This window comes from Molothrus aeneus, chromosome 18, assembly GCF_037042795.1.
Source record: "Molothrus aeneus isolate 106 chromosome 18, BPBGC_Maene_1.0, whole genome shotgun sequence".
Classification (NCBI taxonomy): domain Eukaryota; kingdom Metazoa; phylum Chordata; class Aves; order Passeriformes; family Icteridae; genus Molothrus; species Molothrus aeneus.
The window spans coordinates 1-23,391 of record NC_089663.1 but is presented as its reverse complement, the minus strand read 5'-3'; the positions used below and the strand labels follow the sequence as shown (position 1 = coordinate 23,391).

The 23,391-nt window shown below is 44.7% G+C and overlaps 1 protein-coding gene across 4 annotated transcripts in view; it reads left to right on the top strand.

The window, feature by feature from the left end:
- MORC2 (MORC family CW-type zinc finger 2) overlaps nt 1-7,024 on the top strand; it is a 47,743-nt gene extending 40,719 nt beyond the window's left edge. For all 4 annotated transcript variants that reach the window (XM_066562234.1, XM_066562233.1, XM_066562235.1 and 1 more), the window contains 10 exons: nt 213-345; nt 772-846; nt 959-1,333; nt 1,751-1,891; nt 2,005-2,059; nt 2,824-2,965; nt 3,291-3,482; nt 3,577-3,670; nt 5,050-5,238; nt 6,106-7,024. In XM_066562234.1, the coding sequence (XP_066418331.1) occupies nt 213-345; nt 772-846; nt 959-1,333; nt 1,751-1,891; nt 2,005-2,059; nt 2,824-2,965; nt 3,291-3,482; nt 3,577-3,670; nt 5,050-5,238; nt 6,106-6,174 (1,465 nt within the window). In that variant the 3' untranslated portion in view covers nt 6,175-7,024. The remainder of the gene's footprint in view (nt 1-212; nt 346-771; nt 847-958; nt 1,334-1,750; nt 1,892-2,004; nt 2,060-2,823; nt 2,966-3,290; nt 3,483-3,576; nt 3,671-5,049; nt 5,239-6,105) is intronic.
- The last annotated feature ends 16,367 nt before the right edge of the window (nt 7,025-23,391 follow it).

The following is a 23,391-nucleotide window of genomic DNA, read 5'->3' as shown; positions in this document are numbered from 1 at the left end:
CATAAATGCCTTTTTATTAGCAACTATGCTTTTGATGCTTAATTTGTATCTCTTTTCCAAGATGAAAATCACTGCTTTTGAGACTGTGACTACTGCAGAAAAGCAGGTGGCTTTCCTGCTGCCTTTGGAATGGTATGTTGGGATAATCCTGCATGAGATGATTCAGGTTCTGCTGTCCTTGCTGAGGTTGTCTTGCATTCCCTCCATTCTAGATGTGAGGCTGCAGAGCAGAAGCAGAAGGTACCACTGGGAACTCTAAAAAAAGACTTGAAATCAAATGAGGAAAAGCAGAAACAACTGACAGAGAAAATCCGCCAGCAGCAGAAAAAGCTGGAAGCTCTGCAGGTGAGTCTGGAGGTCTTCAGCTAAGCAGAGCAGGTGTGATGGACTTCTCTGTGCAAAGGGCTGCTGCTGAGTCTGAAACCATCTATGGTCCTTCATAGGGCTGGGGCTGTTGTAACAATAAAAATTGATCATCTCATCTTGCATTTAATTTTCTGTTGGGAAAATGGAAATGACAGATGAAGGAATGTCTCTTGAAGAACACAAAACACACCATATAATTGTTGGGTTTAGCCTGGAAAACTGCTGGGATGGGTTCAGGCAGCCCCTGGCAGCTTGTAAACATGAACTTTCTGATCTGTTTTTGTTGTTGTTGTTGTTGTGTTTTGTTTGGTTTTGGGTTTTTGATTGGTTGGTTGGTTGATTTTGTGTTTGGGGTTTTTTTTTTCTTTCTTTTAATTTTTCTTTTTTTGTTGTTGTTTTTTGTAGAAGACCACTCCAATTCTATCTCAGGCTGACTTAAAGAAACTACCTCTGGAAGTGACTACACGGCCTTCAAGGGAGGTAAATGGGATCCTGCTGTAGGCTTTTTACTCTTATGTGCTTCCTTAGCTGTTCTGAACAGCAGTTCCCCACTCCTCTACCCTTCCTCTCTCTCTACCCTCCTTTGTTTCAGCACACCCGAACTCAGCGCCCACGATCTCCTCCTTTGCCTGATGTAATCAAGAATGCTCCCAGCAGGCCACCAGGATCTTCACCTCCTCACAAGTCCTGCACTCAGCTGAAAAAAAGTTCTTCAGATCGTCCAAATACCAGCTCCCCCAAGCTAGCCAGCATGCTCTTCAAGGAGGAGGCCAGCACTTCCAGGACACACCATCACACTGTGACAGCTGGGAAGTCTAACAGCACTTTAAAAACTCTTGCCAAGCCAGGTGCAAGCATGAAGTCTCTCTCTGGCCAACAGAGCCCCAAAAGCTCACGTGAGACACCCAATCCAAAAGCAGCCAAGGTGCCAGCAGTAAGGAAATCTGCCTCTGGCAGATGTTTACAGGTAAGAATCAATGGGATGAAACCCCTCAGCTCCTCACCCACTGTCCTGTAAGCCTGTCTGTTCTGTATTGTGATATGTGCACTGTGGGCACTGCACAGGACAGGAGAACTTCTACTTTGCTCTTGGGTTAGGGTGCTATTTACACTCCTTGAGAAGACTGGTCTCATCTCTTTCCTATTAGACCAGATTGTTTCCCCAGGGAAATAAAAGTGCATGGAGTAGTGGGGTGAGTGTTTGCATGATGATATACCACCTCTAAAACCTTCCAGAAAAGCTCATTAACTACCAAATTAAATACTGAATGTTGGGTTTTTTTCTGGGGGGTTGGTTTTTTTTTTTTTTTTTAACTTGGCTGCAAGAAGGTTTTGGTTGGAAGCAGGCTGGAATTAATAGCTAGAGCTTGTTTGCTTCCTTCAGGCCTCCAACACTCGAAAGAGGGCCTTGAACATCCCAGAGGATGGGTCTGAGGAGGAGGGTGAGCCCAAAAAGGAGAGGACAAAACGAGGAAAATTTTTGGCAGTGAAAGAAGAGAAGGATTCCAATGAGGTGGTGGTGGAGGTAAGAGTGTACTGGTGGAGATAAGAGCGTGCTGGTTTCCCCAGCAGAAGATATTTGTCAGGTGTTTATAATCTTGATGGGAGGTGACTAATTTGGGCTCTCTCTGCTCCCAGCTCACAGACAGTGCTGGAGAGGAAGAGTTGTTGGAACTGAAGAAAGCACAGAAAGGTGAGAAATAAGCCCTTGGGCTACCAGTATCTGACGTAAAAAAGAACTGTTGTACCAGTTAAACGTGTGCTTTCATTAATTAGATTTTAAAATAAAAAATAGTGTAGATTTGAATTCCAAACCCCAAGATTACTCTAACTTGCATGAAAAATTTTGACTGAGAACCCTTTGATTAGACCAGTGGCATTTGTGGCATGGAAAGGTCTGTGATGGTTATATCATGTTGTCAGCAGTGGGGCTGGGCTGCAGGGTGTAGCTGATGGCATGTTCACCTATCCTGAGTGGATCATGCAGCCATGCCAGCTGGAAAATGCTCAGAACTCTATCCAAATCTGCACTGCTGTGAGAAAAGAGTGACTGGGAGACCCCAGGAAAGGTGATAGCTGGGATGGTACTGCACCATCTGCCAGAGCAGGGCATCTTTTCAGCATGCTTCCAGGGAGCTGTCTGGAAAGTGGCCCACTAGGGACACGTGGCAAATTGTCCTAGAGCCCATCATGAGACTATAAAGCCAATGTCAAACAGCTTGGAGTACAGGAGAAACCTTCCATCTGGAATTGCCAGCTCATTTCCATGCATCTTCATGTTTCTCAGCAGGAGCTGACCTGTGTGCCCATTGTGTTTTGATGGTGTCTGTACTGCTTGAGGGCATTGTCACAGATTCAGGTGTGCTCCCTGCTGAGGTGCCTGAATCTCTAGAGCCCCTGTAGAATGTGCTTTCCAGCAGCTGAATGTTTACAAACACCTTTGCTTCCCCCTCACAGATAAGGGGCTGCACGTGGAAGTGCGTGTGAACAAGGAATGGTTCACAGGCCGTGTCACAGCTGTGGAAAGGATCAGGCAGGCAATCCGGTGGAAGGTGAAGTTTGATTATGTCCCTACAGACACCACACCAAGGGATCGCTGGTAACTATCTAGAGCTACTGAATTTTGGAGGCTTGGGGGTTTTTTTGGGAGGAAGGGCCTGTTTTATTGCCATAGATCCTGAAGACAAATATGCTGTTGTCATGTCAGGAAACATGTGAGGTCAAGACTGTCCAGGGCTACATAAGGAATGGGCATGACAGACTCCATCAGTCTGTCACTCTGATGCCTGCCCTGGAGGCAGCTGTTGTGTGTCTAGAGGTCTGTTTGACACTTGGGTACAGGTTCTGATGAAACCGTTAACCATGTTTCAGGTATGTCCAATGTAAAAAAAGATTCCTGACATTCCCTTAATACTTTTTCTCAGGGTAGAGAAGGGCAGTGAGGATGTAAGGCTTATGAAGCCTCCCTCTCCTGAGTACCAGGCTCCAGACACACAGCAGGAAGAGGAGGTGGTCATGGCTGAACCTTCTACCTCGGATTGCATCAGAATCGAGCCTGACACCACTGGTCCCAGCAGCAGCCAAGAAACAGTTGACTTACTAGTCCAGATCCTTCGGTGGGTTCACTGCAGATCTTGTGAGCTCTGCAGTCTGATTGCTTCAGTCTGTTAAACTCCCAGCTCTGGCTTTGCATTTTGTTTTCCTGCACAGGAATTGTTTGCGATACTTCTTGCCTCCAAGTTTTCCAATCTCCAAGAATGAGCTGAGTTCCATGAGCTCAGAAGGGTTGTTGGCATTTCCCTTGGTGAGTTCAGTACTTCTAGAAAAGTAAGTTTATGTATTTTCCCCACACATATTCCATTCTTATGGCAAATGTGCAACTTGCTAATGCAGGCGTGCACTCTTGAAAAAATAATTTGGATCCTTGGCAGACTAACATAGCTGAGGAAAAGAATGAGAGCTCTGAGAGATGCCTTGAGTCTTGTAAGAGTTGTCTGAGGATTTTTTTAATTACCATGCATATGTGTGGGAATGCTGTTGGCTGCTACTATCTTCAATTCTTAACCATTGCTATTAAACTTCTAAAAAAGAGAGACCAGGTTACAGGTTTGTAGAAGCAAGAGGTAGACATATCTGCTTGTTTTGCTCCCAGCCTTATAACTTATCTGGAGACAATCTTAAAAATTATAAATAATAACAAATAATTATCCCCAGATTCACAGAATATTCTGAATTGGAAGGAAGCCACAAGAATCATTGAGTCCAACTCTTAGGTAAATGGCCCATACAGGGTTTGAGCCCACATTAGTGTGGATTCAGTCCACTTTATATTTACTTTAGTGTGAGAGAACATTGAAGTAAACCCCTTCCCACTTCCCTAGGAGAACAGGTTGACTGCCAGCAAGTCAGCTGCACACCATAAGACTTTTGACTTCTGTTTATTAGAGGACAGGTGGGACTGAGCTTCCACCAGCAGCCTGGTACTGGGGAGGAATGTTACCTGGTACCAGTGCTGGCTGCAATGCAGGGCAAGGGAACTGGCCTCTCTTACTTTTTCCTTCTCCAACATACCACCAAGAGAGACCTTTCCGAGGAGGCACATGTAAAAAGCCACCTGCAGATGAGCACATGACCAAAGCTTGTTCTGTTTTGCACTTCCAGACTCAAAGTGTGTGTATTGGCAGTCTCGTCTCCTCCCCTTCTCTTAACTCAGGCATCTGCTGGCATTTGCTGGAGTTACTATTCCTGCTTCTTCTATAGGACACCTTGGTTGTGTCTGGGGCTTTTGGTTAGTGTAGCTGTCCCTACCTTGCAGTGGGAGGCTATGATGTCTGGGTGATCTGTACCAAGGATACTTACAATTTACAGGGGATGTCAGGCCTGCAGCATACCTGTGGGTTCACGCTTTTAAAAGTACACTGCACCCTTAATCTAAATTCAAGCAGCTTTGGGGGCAGTTCTGGTATTGGAGGAATGTGAAAAGCTGTGTGAATTCTGTGCTGGCTGGTGTAGGCAAATCAGATGTAAATACAAGCATGGGCAGAGTGTGCAGGGGCACACTTCAGGGAGGATTTGGTCATGAGGGCCAGGGGTTTGGATCTTCTACAGCCTGTGAATGCTCATGTTTTTGTTGATCCTTGATGCTTTCTCTTAATGTGACATCTTGTGTTTTGTCTACTACAGAAAGAATATTTTAAGCAGTATGAGGTGGGTCTGCAGAACCTGTGCAATTCATATCAGACACGTGCCGATGCCCGGGCCAAAGCCTCTGAGGAAAACCTCCGGAACTTAGAAAAGAAGCTGAGGGAAACAGAGGAGAAACTGCAGAAGTTGAGGACTAATATCATGGCCCTTCTGCAGAAAGTGCAGGAGGTGGGTGAGGAGTAGCAGCAAACCCTGAGCTGTCTCAGAGTAGCCACCTAGCTCATCCCCTCCAAGCATTACAAGTGTTTCACTCCAGTGTCTCACTGGGCTCCAACTTCCTCAGATTGGAACAGCTTGGCTGTCACTGCCCACACTTGGGATCCAGGCCCTAAGAGTCTGATGTGTGTTAATTCTCACATGAGAATGATTTCTCATGGTGTGTATGTTATGCACAGATTCTGTTTGTTCTCTGCCGTGAGGCTGCTTGAGAATTTCCCCAGGCATAGGCAGTGCTCATCAGGGAGTTTTTGCCACATTCCTGTGCAGATTCTGAACTCCACATATAGAAATGCAAGCCTTTAAACAAACAACATGAAAAAGTGTTGAAAGTGTTGTGGTGAAATGGATATATTAGTTATACGATTAAATTAAAATAGAAAATATATAATTAAAACATTTAAATAAATAAACTAACTCTAAACTAAAAAACTTCTTTAATAAAATCAGGATCAACCTGGAAAGGCTACTGAAAGCATCTGAAATCGCTTTCACCCTGTTAGGAAAATGTGTTAAATCTTAAAGAACCCCAACCAAATCTGCCTTGACCAAAATCAGTACAGTAAATCCATCACTTGAGTGTGTTGTTTGAGCATCAGGTGCTGATGGGTTTCCTGTGTTGTCTTTCGGATGCTGACAGGGAAAGCTAGGGGTGCTGTCACTGCAAGCTGTCAGCAGCTGGAGGGTGCTGGAGGTTGGAGCATAGAGGTTGAGCAGGCCAGATGTAACAGAGGGTGCTAAGCTGCTCTGGCTCCTCTTTTCTTATGCTGTTCCTCAGTATTCACTTCTCACTGGTATTCCTTGTTGCTTTGGTTTCAGGACATTGATATTAATACAGATGATGAACTGGATGCATATATTGAGGACTTGATCATGAAAGGTGACTGAGCATCTCCAGCACAAGTCGTGGAGAAGTGCAGAAGAGCTGGCTGCTGTAAAGGGAGATGTGGATCTCTGTGCAGGTGGACTGAGGCAGCTGATGAGGAGAGAGTTTTTAGACAGTGCTCATGTTGGTGTACAACTTGTTCCTGTGACTGTACATGAGAAACATTTGTGCTGTTGGCAGGAAAATTTTTAACTTTGTAGTTCTCTGAATCTCTTCCTTTTGTTTATAAATATTTATTTTTAAAAGAAATGGGAACTGTGCCTGTTACAATGGCTGTTTTTGTGATGTAGAAGTGTGACTACTGCTTTTGCAACTCAAGTGTATTCATATGCTAAACCTGGGAGCTCAGAGCACCTTGCTTAGCTTACTGGTTCTCCAGCAAGAACCTGGCAGTAATTAAAAAATAAGCCTTGAGTTGTGGCAGAGGGGATTAGGCTTTTTTTGTGGAAGATACTGAACTTGAGTTAGAGAAAGCCAAGCCATGAATTAGAGCTATAGAAAGGAGATGTCCTTGAATGAGTGTGAGTAGAGGGGATGGAACATTGATGGAACTCGGAAATTTGGCACTGGCACCTGCAGTGAGCTTCCTGGACAGGAGGTTGCTGCAAGTGGGCGAAACTGCCACTGTGGTAATAGCCAAGAGGCTGAGGTCCTTCTAGAAGAGGATCACCCCTGGACTGCTCACAGTGGGCTGTGAGCATCAGAGGAAGAATGCTGGCATTCGGGTTCTCTGCTTGCAGTCACTTTATCGCTCACTTCTGCTGCTGTTTCTTTGAGACATAATTACAGCATCAGAAGAACTCCTCATCCACCTGACAATAAAGTGACCCCTGTTCTATTTTCACTCCCTCAGTTTTGTGTTGCTTTGCTCAATTTGCTCTACCAGGTAATTTTATTATTAGAGATTTCTAATTATTAGAAGAGGCTATTTGGAGCCTTCAGAGCCCTACACCACTGATTGGCATCTGGCTCTGTGCCTGCAGCAAGGAAAATACCTCTCCCTTATCCTTCAGCTGCAGCCAACTCCTGGTGAGCCACTTGTGGCCAAGGGGACTTGGTCAGAGTTTGTCAGCTGGCCAGCAGCTTCGCAGGCCTGCTAGGACAGTGTCTGTGGACTCATGTTCGGAAACTGGAGTCCCCTGCAAGCCAGATGGTTGTAAACATGGTGTAAAGCAAGAGGTACCCACTATCAGGGATGTCAGGTGGAATGGACCCTGGGGATTGACACCTGGATGTGTAATAGACGTCTTGCAGCAAACCCTTCTAAATTAAATATCTGTTGCACCAAAAATCTTTGGTACTAATTGCTTATAGTCCTGAAGAACTCCCAAGTTTCTACACACCACAGAAGAGGGGGAAGGCTTTTGCTTATTACCTGAATTCCAGGTGCTTATCACAGTACATGGTGAGACTGCTTCCATCCAGAATTTGGGCCTGACATCCCACAATAAATAAATGTAAGGAGTATTCCCCTCTCCTCATACACCCTCCTGCACAAAGGGGCAGCATTCCTTAAACAAAGGAACAGGCTCCACCAGTCTCCATTTCCTCACACATACTGGAGATTTATTAGTTGTGATGATACACTGCAGTTTCTGATGAAAATAATCCAGAGAAGATGCATTTTTTATTAAGATGAAAGAAGTCTTTGTCCTTCCCAGGAGACAGCAGACATTCTAAAGAAGGAGATTTTGTTATATTGCAGTTCAGAGCTGTTGCTGCACACAGGCTTTAATTTCTGACACCCAGAGCGCGCCAGGATGGGGCTAATAGTTCTCGAGCTTACTGGCACAGTTTGATTTCCTACTTCTCCCATGTTAGGAAAGTGCAGTTGTTTTGAGATTTGGTCTTTTTCCCCTCTTTTCTGTGGAACTTCTCATTTCCAATTTTAACTCTTGCTTTTTAATGCATTTAATTTTTTTGATCTTCTACCAAGGTTTTTTGCTAGGAAGAGAAAGCCAAGAACTTTGGTGCCAGTATAATAGATTTTTCATTCTTAAACCCTTTTGGACAATGCTCTGCAGCTGCTTTTTTCTTTTTCTTGATTTTGTTTCTGTAAATTTTTTAAGCAAGTCTGTGTGTAACATCCGGTTTTAGTAACGCCTCTAAAACCCATAGGCTCAGGATGCCTCCAGAGGGAATCCAAACTCCTGGCTCCATGTGGGGTATACTCCACAGCTTTATCAAGTGGTTCAGGGCATTTTCCTGTTGAGCTCTTAAAATCAAGGGTAGAGACTAACCCCCAGCTCTGCACCACACACCACTCCTATGGGTGTTCTTCCCTGGTATCACACGTGGATGTCCCTATCACATCTTGAAGGTCGTTCCAGCTGCCATCAAAAACCTGTCCCCTGCCTGTAACCCTGTCATGACACCTCCCTCCTGCATTTAAGCCTCTTGATGCCTCAGATGTTCCCCTAAGTCTTCCTCTTCATTTCAACTGTTTCTTACAGCAGAAATACTAAGGGCATGAGTTTAATTTTGCACGACATTCCCCTCCCCCTCTCTATGGCCAGCTTAATCCCTTGTTTATACATTCCATAGTTGAAATTTCTTCCAGAGCTGTCAGCTGGATACTTCATGCCAGCTTACTTCTTGTGGGGAGGTTGCATTTTTCCTTCAAGCTCTCTGCCACATTCCCTTTGCATCTGCTTCTGAGAGCAGCAGGAACAGCAGATGGCTGACGTTCTTGCCTGCAGGAAAGTAAAGACGAGGGTCACTCATGAGAGAAACCAAGGGAATCTGGGAAATTTGCAAATTCTTGATAGTTGCTGTGGACTAAAATGCTGTGGAAATGGAGGATGTCCTGGCATGCACAGCTCTGCAGAGGTGTAAAGTAACACTGATCTTTTTTGGATGGAGAACGCTGACAGGTGTGCGTGTTCATTGCCCCTAAGAGTTCCTCAGTGCCCAGAGTTGCTTCTTAGCAAGGAAATGAGGAGGAACTGTGTGGTTCCCGTCCTTTTGGAGCACTTCTTGAAGCACTTTTTGTGTCTCAACCAGAGCTTTCATCTTTTCTTGGTTTGAAAAGTAAGTGTCTGCCAAGGTGTCTGCCTTGGTGTCTGCCAAGGAAGGCAGGAACATCCCTTGGAATGGAGACTATAACCCCCTTCCCTCGAAATTATTTTAACTTTGAAATTAAGGTGCTTTTGGGCAAAGATTTGGGGAAAGGAATAGCAGCTCTTTCCTAGAATGCATACCAAGGCAAACAGACAACAACTGCGACATTACCAACACCCAGAGCCAGAGACTCAGTCCCAGCCATTTCCCCTCAGGTGCAGTTCCGGGCACAGCCGGCAGGGGCGCTGCTGGTTCCGGGCAGGGCAGGTGCGATGATTCCCCCGCGCCTGCAGGGGGCGCTCTGGCGCGGGCTCGGTCATTTCTCTCACGTAATGGTGGACATGCTGGTGGAAGGGTTGGGAAAAGGGCTTGCTCCACAAACCTCCAGGGGCAGCCAATCCCAGTGCCTCATCAGGAACCTTGGAAGTGGCAAGCTGAAACGGCAGGAACGAGCTTACCTGAGATAGCAAGCAAGAGTCAGCTGTTGCAGGAGCTGCGGTTTGTCCTGACAGGCAGGCAGTGTGGGGTTACAGTCTTGCAAAAAACCCCTGGAGGAGTAGCAGAGGCACAGCAGGAGCTGAGCAGCAGCAGACTGGCTCCCAAACTGGGCCCAGAGAGGCTCCCTTGGAGAGGGAAGGGGCTCAGGGATCCCGGCGTTTCCCCTGAGGCACCTCAGCAGATGGTGAAGGATCCTGTATTTGCTGAGGAAGGGTGCTAAAAATAAGGTCTCAGTGCAACAGCCGCTCTTACAAGCAGAGCTCCACTCACGGTAGGATGCAGCAGGAGACTGAACACCGTGCTGGTCACAAATTCTTCCCACAGTGACTGAAGCCTCTTTCCCCTCCGAAAGCTGAGAGAGCAAGAGAGGTAGGAGCTGCACCCAAACCCATTTTCCCCAGCCCAGTTTTCTCGGTATCTCTGGCCCTCTGAGAGAAACCCTCTTGGAGTAGAGGGTAAAAGAAATGCAGCTAGGTGCCCTCCCCCTCAAGCTTGGCAACTTCTTTGGTCTCTCTTAAGTACCAATCATATTTTCTTAGAGACAGACGGGACAAAATTCCATTATAGAAAGAAACAAAAGGAAAAAATACTAAACCCAAACACTCCCCCATTAAAGACGCAAGCAATTGCCGTCACACAGAGCAGCTCCTGTGAGTACTGGTCTCAGTTTGGACACAAATTCTGGGAGAAAAAGGCTCTAAAATTACTGTTTTTCTCCAAAGAGAGGGCTTCAATTGATATGTGGAGAGAGACTCTAAAACTCAAAGACAAAATGAATTTTAAAGTAGGTATGTTTTTATTTGGCCAGATGCATGGGGATATTGCTACAAAGACATGCATACTCCTTGTACACACAGTTTACTTTTATCCCCTTGAACGTTACATATGCATCATGTTTCAGAATAGATTATTTCCTGGCTCCCCTCCCTCTCTACTTTGTATGCTAATCATATCTGTCCTTTGCTGGTGTGCAGTTGTCTCTGGTGGTCGTCTTGGGGTCTCAGGGGTCATAAGGGATGAAGTAAAGTTGTCTTCCTCAGGACTGACTTCTTGACCTGCTGCCTTGCACATGCTTACTGATCTTTTGGCCACTGTTCAAGCCTGGCCAAATCTGAGTCCAGATTCATCTGATTTCAGGGGCCCAAGGAGCCTTGTTATCTCAGTATCCTTGCATACTGTATCCTGTTCTTGATAAACATCCTTCTCCTAATCAGGCATCCTTACATTCTTTCTTGCTGTTTTGCACATATTCCTTTCCTGTATTCCTTTTCTTTCTCACACAAATGACATTGCTTAAGGATGCAGCAAATATTAAGCAATGTCCACCATCTATGTCCCTATTCTTAATGAATACCTTCTAATTTCTGTGATTAATATATATCCTCTAGTTTCTGACTCCATGCTTCAGTCCCCCCTTTTTAATAAAGTAGTAAATTCTTTTACTTAGTATGTTATGAATAAGAAGCTTGACTAGGCCAATATTCAAGCAGCAATCAATTTATTATTAATATGGTAAAGTATGAGCAATACAGCGCTGCGTACAGTGGGAGAAGTTTTCCCTCCAACTGCACACCGATAATTGATGGTTACAGGTATTTATAGGGGTACTCATCAGTTTTTTCAACAGTTTCTATTTCCAAATTATTACATCACAATTCTATACACTATTGTGATTTTAATTTCTCAGAATGTATTTTCAAAGGAGTATCCCCAGATGGTGATGGTCCAGTTTCTGAAAGAAGAAAGATGAATCCCATCTGGTGGAGTCCAGCTCCCCAGATGTGTCCACCTTTTAATTGCAGAGACTATAAATCTCATAACAGTGATGTCTAGCTTCCCTTTGGTCGAAACCATAAATCCTTGAGGTGATGTTCATCTTCCTTTCTCAAACTGTTTTTCTCTGCTTCAATAAGGCGTGAGATAAGCATATTTCCTATATATATTCTAAAGCTATAGTTTCAAGGATACAAGTAATATTCTAAAATTATACTTCAAAAGGTTATTATTGCAGAGCTTTTTATGGATTAAATGCAAGCAAAAAGCAACAACCTTAACACTTTAATTCCAATGCTCCTAAATCAACCAGGGTTAATTGCAAACAAAAGATAGGTTCAAAGGCCTTTTTCCATGCTTTATTTTCATCAGTTATTATTAGAATTCACAACTATCCCATTGTCGATGTCCACACATTTCGCATTCACAAGTACACACTTCGCTTGTTTGTACCTGACGCGAAACACAGCTTTGCATCTCACAAGTATAAATTCCAATCCTCATGGTATGTGTCTTCTAATGCTTTACCATGTACTTGGGATAAAGAGGTTAATATTGCTATTTGTTGTAACAGTCTCCAATTCCAAATAAGTATTACAAAAGACAGTGTTAAACTTTTACCAATTAGTAAAACAATGATGGGGTGACATAATGTATTTAGGATCCCAGTTGCAGTTGGCAACCATCTGAAAAATGAACCCCACCAATTGTGACTTGCATCTTGTTTTTCTCTTTGCAGAACCTTGTTTATTTCCTTTGCGTCACAATGGACAGTAATTAAAGTTTTCTCTCCAGTTTTCTGAATGTCCTTTAGAATTTTGACAAGGTCCTGATGCTTAATTAATTTTCGTGAGGTTCGTTGTAGTAGGTGTGGGTGACAACCTGTGATACATTGTAGTGTCGGACTTAATTAGCTGGTGAGATAAAACTGGTGCCAAATTCAGAATTCACAGCCTAAAATTTTAACAAAGTTACAAATACAAAGGTTAAAATGACTATCACTGAGCAAAGTTCATCGCTCTTGTCTATTTTTATAAAACTGCATGCAGTTCTCAAACACACACAACCTTGACCAATATATACAAGCACAGTTCTTTGACTAGTATTCAGATGAATTTCAAAAAGACAAACACCCTGTTCAGTATCAAGACATATATCTTGAGCATTGATTGTGTTACTCTCACAAATGAACCCCTGTTGTTCCCAGGTAATGCAAGATTCTAGATTCACAGTTTGCCATTTTTCATTTACTCTTCATGCCCATGTCCTGTGTTCTGAAGGGTAGAGCACTCATTTAGTCCTAATGCTCTAATAGAATGAATAATGTAAACTGTGGCATTGTGTACGGTAAGCACAAAATCATTAGCTATGTTATCACTTGAGTCACAGGTGAAGTTTAGTAAAGTCCATCAAGATTGAAATTTCTTCTCAAAATCCATAGCATAGTCCCAAGCAGCTTTTCGAATCTCAATCAGAAAAGCTCCTTCGCTTCCTTCTCTTATAATTGAAGCAGCTGTTGGTTGCAACCATAATTGTGTCTGTATACAACTAAAAGCCAGAGACACATTATCTTGAACCATAGCAAGTGCATCTATAATTAATCCATGCTCTTGGTCTTCTGCTTTTTTCAAACTTGGTAATATTTTCAAAACCTGCCACTAACTGGTTCCCAATGCTAACAAAGTTGACTCTAAGGGTTGTTTTAATTTTGTTATATCGCTTGTTGCATTGGCCAATTTATTCACTAATATTTCTGAATCAATTGCATTTAAAACTTCCAGCCCTGTCCCTAATATTCCAGTCAGATCTCTTCACATTCTGCCTCTGGTATATGCCTGCTTTTGCAACAGTGTCGGCCAGCTTTCAAAGGATGTCTTTAGGAAAGAAGAGCAGGCTGGTTGAATTTCAGAGATGTTAGTTTGCATTAGTAATTCGACACACTTTAGAGATGATTCTGGATTCAACAACTGCTGTTGGCCTGTCTTCCTTATTACATATGGGCCGATTTTGTAAATTTTGGGTTCAGGCCTAGGTGGTGTGATTTGGGTTTGGGCTGGGGTAATGGGATCAACAGTGCCATTTATTTTAAATTTCAAGGTGAGCCCAGTAGTATCGTGGGCCCAGAGACAAACCACCTCAATGGTCTGTACTAAGGTAAAGTTATACCAACAGTCTAATTCACTTGAATGACTACAAACCTCCTGGTGTTTGCCTGTGGGAGAGGTTGAAACACTAATTTGGATTGCTCTCTTATGATCTGTTCCATTAATCCTTTGACTCCCTATCCTGATTTCCTCTCCTATAATCCTTTGAAGTGACCATAACCTTTATCTTTGCCACTCTTGCCTTCAATATACTTGGTTTTTGTGCATGACTACAGTTGACAGGTTTAGATTTTTTAAATCAGAATATTCTCCCATGGATCCAGTATATCCAGTAAAAGCTTGGGACCAAGGCCACTCAGCATTATCCTGGCTAGAGGTATTTTCTAGTTCTAGGATTGTAATTATGGTTACTAACTGTCCTGGTTTATGGCAAATTTGGGAGAAAACCTCCAAAAGGGCCCCCCCTAGAAAGCAAGCTCACATGGCCCCTCCCCCCAGACTGTTCGGAAAGAATTTCCTCAGAGAGAACTGGGAAAAACCTGTTTATTTAACAGGCACAGCACTCTCCAGCACAAGAAATGAACAATACCGGATGACAAAACTCATTCACCACTCTGAAGAGATGACAAATTCAGAAAAGTCTCTCCTGGGAGTGGTCGCTCTGTTATCAGTCCCTCTGGTGCTGGGAATGGCTGCTGCCCAGAGTAGACCCCAGTAGGCCACAAAGTGCGAGCTCTCGGTGTTTCCCCGGGTCCTGGTCTGAAGCAGGTTTGAATGGTTCCAAGAAAGGGGAAAGAAAAACAGTCCAGGGAAAACTCAGACTGCCTCAGCTAGCTAAACTAACTAAAAAGCAAAAGGAGCACTGTGTTCTGCCCTGTCCGTGCCCAGACAACAGTGGAGTTCTGTGTTTCAGCAGACTGTGGGGGAGAGTGCAACTGATAAAGAAACTCTGTGCTGCTTCTCCCTGCCTGCACTGTGAGAGCCAGCCTTGAAGGCACAGAATATAACATCCAGCATAAACAGAACACCTGACTGGGGATACAAGCATCATAAGGTCACCCTTGGACATTAAGAAAATAATTTTCTTGATTAAATTCCTGCAATCTAGATTGCTAAACATTTTCAACCACAATATATTAATTTTGTTCAAGTGAATCTTAGTTCATCACCCGGTGTAACTCTCCAAGGAGCCTCAGATTTCTTTACGCGAGAGTGGTGAATCCAGGCATTCTGCTCTTGGATCTTAATTGCAGTAAAGGTGGTGAGAAGCACTTGGAATGGTCCTTCCCACTGCGGCTCCAAGGTCTTTTCTTCAAGACACTTGACATACACATAATCCCCAGGCTGCATGTCATGCACTGGTCCATCTAGCCCTCTGCTCTGAGTTCCAGCCATGTTTTTCAGTTTCTCTGAGTTGCTTCCCTAGGGCTACTATATAAGCAGTCAGTCTCTCTTCCCCAGTTTGGGTGGATATCCCTTTCTGCCCACCATATGTTCTCCCATAAAGCATTCCGAAAGGGCTCAGCTTTTCTTTAGTACTGGACTTAGTCGGGAGTCGCAGCAATGCTGATGGGAGGGACTGGGGCCAAGGCAAATTAACCTCCTGTCCTAGTCTCACAATTTGTTGTTTGATCAAATGACTCATTTTCTCAACTTGGCCGCTTGACTGGGTATGGTATGGCGTGTGAAATTCCCAACCTATGCCCGGAAGTTGACCGACCTGCTGTATTATTTTTGAAATAAAATGTGGTCCCCTATCTGGGGATATTGTGGCTGGAACTCCAAAGTGTGGTATTATTTCTTGCAACAGCACCTTGGTTACCTCCTGGACTTTGGCAGTCCTGGTAGGGAAAGTCTCTGGCCATTCTGAAAAGGTATCTGTTAGTACCAATAAATATCGATACCCCCCTTTTCTTGGTAATTCTGAAAAATCAATTTGCCACTGCTGACCAGGTTCATGGCCCTTTCCAATTTGGCCCAGGTTTGGTTTAGGGGTATTCTTGGGTTAGTCTGGAGGCAAAGTTCACACTACCGGGCTATCAAATGGAGGGTGCCCCTGTCACAGGGAATGATTGGCATCTGACTCCATTGATTCAGAATGCTGAACAATTGCTTTATTAAACTATACTATATTGCATTATACTATACTATAATTAGGAGATACTATTCTACAAAGAGATACTAAAGAATACTAAAGAAAAATCTCTGACTGTCTGCCACAGCCAGGACACAGCTTCAAGTGATTGGTTAATTAATATAGACAGCCATCACAGAATCCAATTACCAAATCCCTTCAGGTAAACAATCTTCCTAACACATTCCACATGTGCAAAACAACAGGGCAGAGAATAGAGATAAGAATTGTTTTCTCTTTCTCTGAGGTTCCTCGCTGCAATTCCTGGGAAATATCCCTAGGAAGTTGTGCCTGCCTGCACTCTATGAAGAGAGCTGTGGCTACATCGGGCTACTTGAGTAACAGTGGCATATAAGTTCCTGGCAGTGATTCTTTCAATCAAATTATTATACAAGGCATCAATTCCCCAGTGTATTTTCCACTGTTCCTCTCTTACTAATGGCCATAGTAAATGGGAGGGGATAACCAATTTCCTTTCTGCTGTAACAGCCCATCCTTCCTGGTTATATGTTCCCTTTTGATCCTAAATTAGCTTTCTATCCGTCTAATTATACACTGGCTTACCTTCTAGGGAGATTTGGCCATTGGGAATTAAGGCTCCTTCTACTGTTACCTCACCTTTTGCCACTTCTTTTGCCACTTCTTTTGCCTCTCCGCCAGATTGTTTCCTTATTCCAATTCTGAGCTCACTTTCTGATGTGCCTTAATGTGCATGATTGCCACCTTCTCAGGCATTTGGACTGCTTCCAACAGCTGTATTATTTCTTGTGCATGTTTAATGTTCTTCCCTTGCAAATTTGACAGACCTCTTTCTTTCCAGATAGCCCCATGGGCATGCACTACTCCGAATGTATATCTTGGATCTGGATAAATTTTATTTATTTATTTATTTATTTATTTATTTATTTATTTATTTTATTTCCTTTTGATAACTCTAATGCACAGTCAGGACAATTATTTCTGCCTTCTTTGCAGAGGTACCTGCTGATAATGGTCCTAATTTGATTAGGTCCCTTGATGTGGTAACTGCATACCCAGCAAGTTGTTTTCCATTGATAACATAGCTGTTTCCGTCAGTGAACCAGGTTTCTGCATCATCCAAAGGAGTGTCCTTCAGGTCTGAGCAGTTGAAATAAGTAGCTTCAGTAGTCTCCAGGCAGTCATGATGAATTGGCTCTCCTTGGTTCCCACTAAGAAAAGAGGCTGTGTTGACAATGTTAGTTATCACTATCTCTACATCATCTTGTTCTACCACGATAGATTGCTATTTCAGAAACAATTGTGGGGAGAGGCAGTGGCTGCCTTTTGTTTCCAGTACTGAGGATACTGTATGAGACACTAGCACAGTCATTTTATGGCCCAGGCTGAACTTACAGGCTTCCTGAATGTTCAGTAGAACTGCAGCCTCTGCTCTGAGGCAACCTGGCCATCCTTTGGCTGCTGTATCCAGCTGTTTAGAAAGATAAGCAACTCCCTCCTGTATGGACCCAGGTCCTGTGCCAGTATTCCCAGGGCAATTCCCTATTTCTTATGAGAGAAGAGAAAGAACGGTTTACTCATGTCTGGAAGTCCTAAAGCTGGAGCTGACATGAGAGACTTTATCAGTTGACCAAAGGCCTGTGTGGGCTTCCTTTGTCCACTGGAGATCTCTCCTTCCATTTGCAATGAGCGAATACAGACATTTCACAAGTACTCCATAATTGTAAATCCATAGTCTGCACCATGCCATCATGTCCAGGAAGGTTCTCAGCTCTTTTATTGTTTGAGGTTTTGGGGTTTGGCATATTGATTCTATGCATTCTTTCCCCAAAGTCCATTGTCCAGCACTGACCTCATAACCCAGGTAGATCTCCTTTTGTTTTACTGCCTGGGCCTTTTTCTTTGATACTCTATACCCGTGCAGCCCCAAAAAGTTTAGAAGGCTTACCATCCAGGCCATGCACCCTTCTTCTGTAGGGGTAGCTATTAGGATATCATCTACATAGTGCAATATTTTCCCTTGTGGAGCTTCCCAAGATTCCAAATCCTTCGCAAGTTGTTATCCAAACAGGGTGGGCAAGTTCTTTTGTCTTTTGGGTAGGACTGTCCATGTGAGCTGAGTTTTTCATCCACTTTTGGAATTTTGACACTCAAATGCAAAAATTTTCAGGCTGGCTTCATGGAGAGGAAGGCAAGAGAAACCATCCTTCAAGTCTAAAGCAGTAAACCAAGTTAGCTCTGGTGTTAAACACGTTAACAAGGTGTACAGGTTAGCCACCACAGGGTAGAGATCCTCAGTTATCTTGTTAATGGCCCATAAGTCCTGCACGCCCCGTTATGACGCATAGGTTTGCGGACAGGCAGGATAGGAGTGTTGACGTCAGATTGGCAGTCCTTTAATAACCCCAGCGAAAAAAAAAATCAATTATCGGGCTAATTCTTTCTCTATCTTCTTTCCTCAAAGGATACTGTTTCATTGTAACTGGTTGTTTTCCTCCCTTAAGCTTAATTTATATTGGTGTAGCATTTTTCCCCCTCCCTGGTACATTGGAGGCCGATACTCCCAGAAGCACTTGATTCAGGATCTCCCCACTAATTTCTTCCTTAGCTTTAATGGCTGTCAATATTAAACTCAGCACTTCTACGTATTTTTGCTCATTAACTTCCAGAGTAACCTCTCAATTCAATTTTTAAACAAAATAGTTGCCTCCAACTTCTCCAATTAATTTCTCCCTAAGAGCGAATCCGGGGAATTGGGCATGTATAAGAATTTATGGATGCCCCACTGTTTTCCATATTTGTATTTGAGTGAGTGTACTTGCAAGTGTACTTGCAAAAATATGCTATTTCAGATTGGCCAGTTGCTCCCCTTACCCTAACATATTCATTCCCCACTGGCACCAAAGTTTTATTTAAAACTGAACATGTTGCCCCTGTTTTCACTATAAGTTCCACCTCTTTTTCCTTCTTCCCCCATTTCATTTTTATAACCAAGGGATCCCCTGGGGTAAGGTCCCCTGGTCCCCTGCAGTCGCTTTTTGTACAAGCAACCACCACCTCCCTTCCCCGGTCCCCTTTTCCATTTCTGTTTAGTTCAGGGCACTCATTTTTCCATTGTCCAAATTTTCTGCAATTTGCACACTGATCTTTGCCCAGCGAGGGTGGTCCTTGCTTAGGTGCTCCTTGTCTCCACCTTCCTTTGCTTTCCTCTTTTACTACTGCTATTAACTTTCTCATCCCTAGCTTATATCCTTCTTCTCAATTGCTAAAAACCCTCCATGCCTCATCTAGCAAGACCTCCAAATTCTTTCCCTCTGGTCCCTGGAACTTCTGAAGTTTCCTCCTAATATCTCCCATAGATTGCCCTAAAAATAAATTTATTAGTTGCTGTATCCCTATCTTGGATCCAGGATCTAACGGTGTATGGGGACGCATTGCGTCTCTCAGGCAATGTAAAAACTCAGAAGTTCTGGGTGAACGATTTTGCCTATAAAAATGTGAAGTTCTATTGATGCAGGGCAGCCCCCCACATGGGAATAATGTGCTCTGACTCCATGATTTTAGAAGGCTGAAGAAATGCTTTATTAAGCTATTCTATATTACATTGATACGATACTATAACTATACTAAAGAGATACTCAAGAAAATCCCATGACTGTCTGGAGATAGCCACGACACAGCTTTCACCCAACTGGCCAATCAATCCAATCAACCATCACCTTTGGTAAACAATCTCCATAACACATTCCACATGTGCCAAACAACAGGAGCAGCGAATAGAGATAAAAATTGTTTTCTCTTCTCTGAGCTTCTCACTGCCTTCCCCAGGAAAAATCCTGGGAGAGAGAATTATGTCTCTCTCTGTTCAGAGAATGTGAATACCACAAAGTTCTAATAAAGTTTTCTTTTCTGCCTTCTGAGCACGAAGTCAAATGTTGCTTTCTATCAGCCATCCCTAACTCAATAGCAACAGAAACATCCTCAGCAAACCAGAGGTGCCACTTCCTAGAGGATCCCTGGAAATGTTTGAGCCAGGATAAAAACCCTTAATCTGTCATATTTTATAGCAAAAAAAAAAGCCCAGAAAACAGATTCTTCATAATTTTCAAATAGATATTATTTAATAATTTATATTTTTATATGTTTATTTTGGTTATTAGCTATGATTTTCTCTAGGAAGGCAGCCCAGCTCAGCAGCAGTGGCACCTCTTGACACCTGGGAACACCTGAGATGGGCCAGGATGGGCTCTTCCTGCCACAACCCCCCTCCCCCATCTCCAAGGTGCCATCTTTCTGCTGACATCACAATGCACCTCCCCAGTCTACCAGTGACATCACAAGGTGGCACCCCCCATGGTGACAAGTGGTGGCTGCTGGGCACTGCCTGTAGCCTCAAGCGGGGTCGGGGGGCTGTTTTGGTGGGTGTGGGAGCTTTAATGGGAGGGCCCTCAGGGACAGGCAGGGCAAGGGCTGATCGGAGATGGAGGGGTGCTGCACCATCAGCATCAGCAAGAAGCAGAGTTACTTGTTCCCCACACTTCTGCGTCTCTCCACCAAAGGTAAGGGTTTTGGGAACCCCCAGGGGCCAGAAGGAGGGTTGGACAGGGCTGGGGTTGCTCTGAGGGTCCCATGGGCACAGCATGTCCCCCTACCAGGGCTAGCTTCTGAGCTGTGAGATCTCTGACCTCTTGAGGTTCTAGCTCTTATTGGAGGTCTGACAGCTCCTCCTGGGCTCTCAGGAGCCAGCTGGATCTTGGGTTGCCATCTCCTTTTGGGGGTTAGATGATCACAGCCCTGGTTCTGATGACTTTTCACATCCCCAGTTCCGCCCCAGCCCTGCCTGGGGGGTAGAGAGAACCCCACTCCCTTGGGGAGTAGAACCAGGGGCACAGTCCAGTCCAGGCTTTTTGTCAGCCCTATCTATCACTCCACAGAGCTCCCTAAAATGCCACGAGTGCAACTTGACCCCTCTTTCTGGTATTTTCCAGAGGTGGTGGCCATCTGGGATGTCGTGTCTACCTACATCCTAGGACAGATGAAGCTGGACAAGGTTGGCTGGTGTCTTGGACCCCTGTGGTCCCCCCCCCCAAAACATCATGGCACCCCCCTGGAGAACTCATCTTAGTGTGCCCTGATCATCCAGGGGTGGAGAGACCTAGCAGAGAGATACAAGAGGATCTGGCTGGGTCTATGCCAATGATCATCCCTGGGAATCTTTCCCTGGGTTGGAATGGCTTGGGTTCTTCTTTAGCCAAGAAAAGGAATTTTTGTGAATATTTTGAAGAGGGAAAGTAAAAAAATGAAGAGCATGGGGTTTTCCCCACAGTTTTCACATTTCCTTTTGTCAGAGTCCGGATTAGAACAATGTCTTGAGACATCTTGCACTTGTAATGCCAGGGTCTATGTCTGGTGGGAGGGGCAGGCCAGGCTTTGCATAGTGAAGCAGAGCCCTGTCCTGCGCCCAGCCCCCAGCTGGGCTGTCAATCATAGCACCTATCAGCAGTCCCACCAAGGACTTTAACCAGGCTGACCACAAGGTAGCCAGCATGTGACCTGTGCCTTCTCTGGGACTCTGGGGGAAACCCAGGAGCTGGTAGCTATATGTGTGTTTTGCTGTACCTTTTCTGTCTCTCCTTCTAATCCTCTTTTCATGGAACCTTTTTGGGTAAATGCTAAGTAATGGGATGATTGATAAGTGGTTTTATATTGAATTTGTTAGTTTTTTTATTCCTTTGCCAAAATTTCCTTAGTTTTCTATATTTTTGCCTTTTGTGTGATTTTTTACCTTTTGAGAATAGCTGCTGGGGATTTCTCCTTTGCACCAGCTAGAGTAAAGGAACCTTGAGTTTAACCCCGGGACTCAAGGGTCTGGGATGTGACAGCCATCTCAACTGTTTTGTTTTCTTCCTGGGCAGGGTGTCCTTGTCCCAGGTCTTGGGACCTTTGCTGTGGTCCCCGAGGAAATCAACAGCACAGAAGAGGTGTATGTGGTTCGAAGACCTGTGTTCCAGCTGGACATGGACGTGTCCTGTCTACAGGAGCTGGTGTTCCCAACAGTGATGATCCCTGGTGAGAAGGGATCTAGCTCCACATTTGGGGGGACTGTGTGTACTCTTCTCTATGCAGCAGGGGGGAATTGCCTCCAAAGTTGGAGGACAGCTTGAGTTGCCCCCAAACTAAACGTGTCTTTCTGACATTTTGCCATTAATCTCACGTGAAAATTTGCTCAGCTTGGTAGTGATAATTCTCTCCTCTTTGCAGGTGACATCGTGATCATGCCACTGGATTACTGGTGGCTGTCCCAGACCAATTCCCTCCCGCCCGACTTGGTGAGGAGCTGTGTGGAGGAGACCATTCTCTTGTACTCCTTCCAGCTGAGGGACAGGCAGCACCCCGCATTCGCCTTTGAAAATATTGGCATCCTGTCCTGCCAGGACAATGTCCTGTGCATGCAATTCCACTGCAGCTGCATTGCAGGACTGGAGAGTCAGGACACCTGGGTGGCTCTGCTGCTCACGGTGAGCTGGAATCTGGGGACATTGAAGTGCTAGAGGGTGCCCAGAGAAGGGCAGAGAGGCTGGGAAAGGGTCTGAAGCACAAGTCTCATGAGGAGCAGCTGTGGGGGCTGAGCCTGAAGAAAAGGAGGCTTAGGGGGGACCTTTTTTGCTCTCTGCATCTGCATGAAAGAAGAGTGAGGCCAGGTGGAGTCAGCCTGTTCTCCCAGATAACAGAAGACAACTTGCACCAGGAGAGGTTTAGGTGGGATTTTAGGGAAAATTTCTTCATGTAATGGGCTGCCCAGGGCAATGGTGGACTCATAATCCCTGGAGGGATTTAAGAGACATGTGGATGTGGCCACTGTTGGACTTGTTGGCCTCCAAGGGTTCTTCTTATTGGTTCTTTGATTCCATGATGTTCACGAATGAGGTTTGGGAAGAGGAGTTTGGAGAAGTGGCTCCTGTAGGAGCAAGAGACCGGTCTGCTTTCTCCATGGAAATCTCCTGACAGCTCCCTGTCACTCTGCAGAGGCTAAGTATGCCAGGTTCTCGTGTCAACAATGGAGTGACCACTGCTCAGGGTGTGCAGGCTGCACAGGCCCACATGTTCCCCAGGTGAGTGCATTTCCTTGTTGATTTCTGGTTCCTTCATTGCCTGCAGAGTGTGAGCTCTGCCATTCCTCAAGCCTGTGGCATCATTTGCTTCTGGAGTTGGCCTCACTTATTCTTTTGGGTTCCTTCCAATTCCGGATATTGTCATTCTGTGATTCCAGGTTCCAGCTTGTTGTGTCTGATGCTTTTTCCACCCAACATACAAAGGCTGCAGAGAAACACAGTGTCAGAACAGGTATGGAATGGGTTCCTGCTGCTCTGTCACACATGGGGTGATCACATCTGTGACCATACAATCTTACAGACTGCTCCCAAGAGCTTCCTCCTTTCTCAGGGGAACAAGAGCATCCTGGAAAGTTTTCCCTCCTTGCGCTGCCATACCAGAGGCCAGGCATAAGGCAGCAAGAGCCAAGGTCAAAGCCACCTGCCAGGTGAAACTTGTGGGAATGGTTTGGAGGGATCCTTGCACCCTGGGTGAAATCCCCCTCAGACACTTGGACTGTGTAGCAACTCAGGAAGGTCCATGGGAACAGCCCTAGCTCCCAACTTCTCCTGAGCACC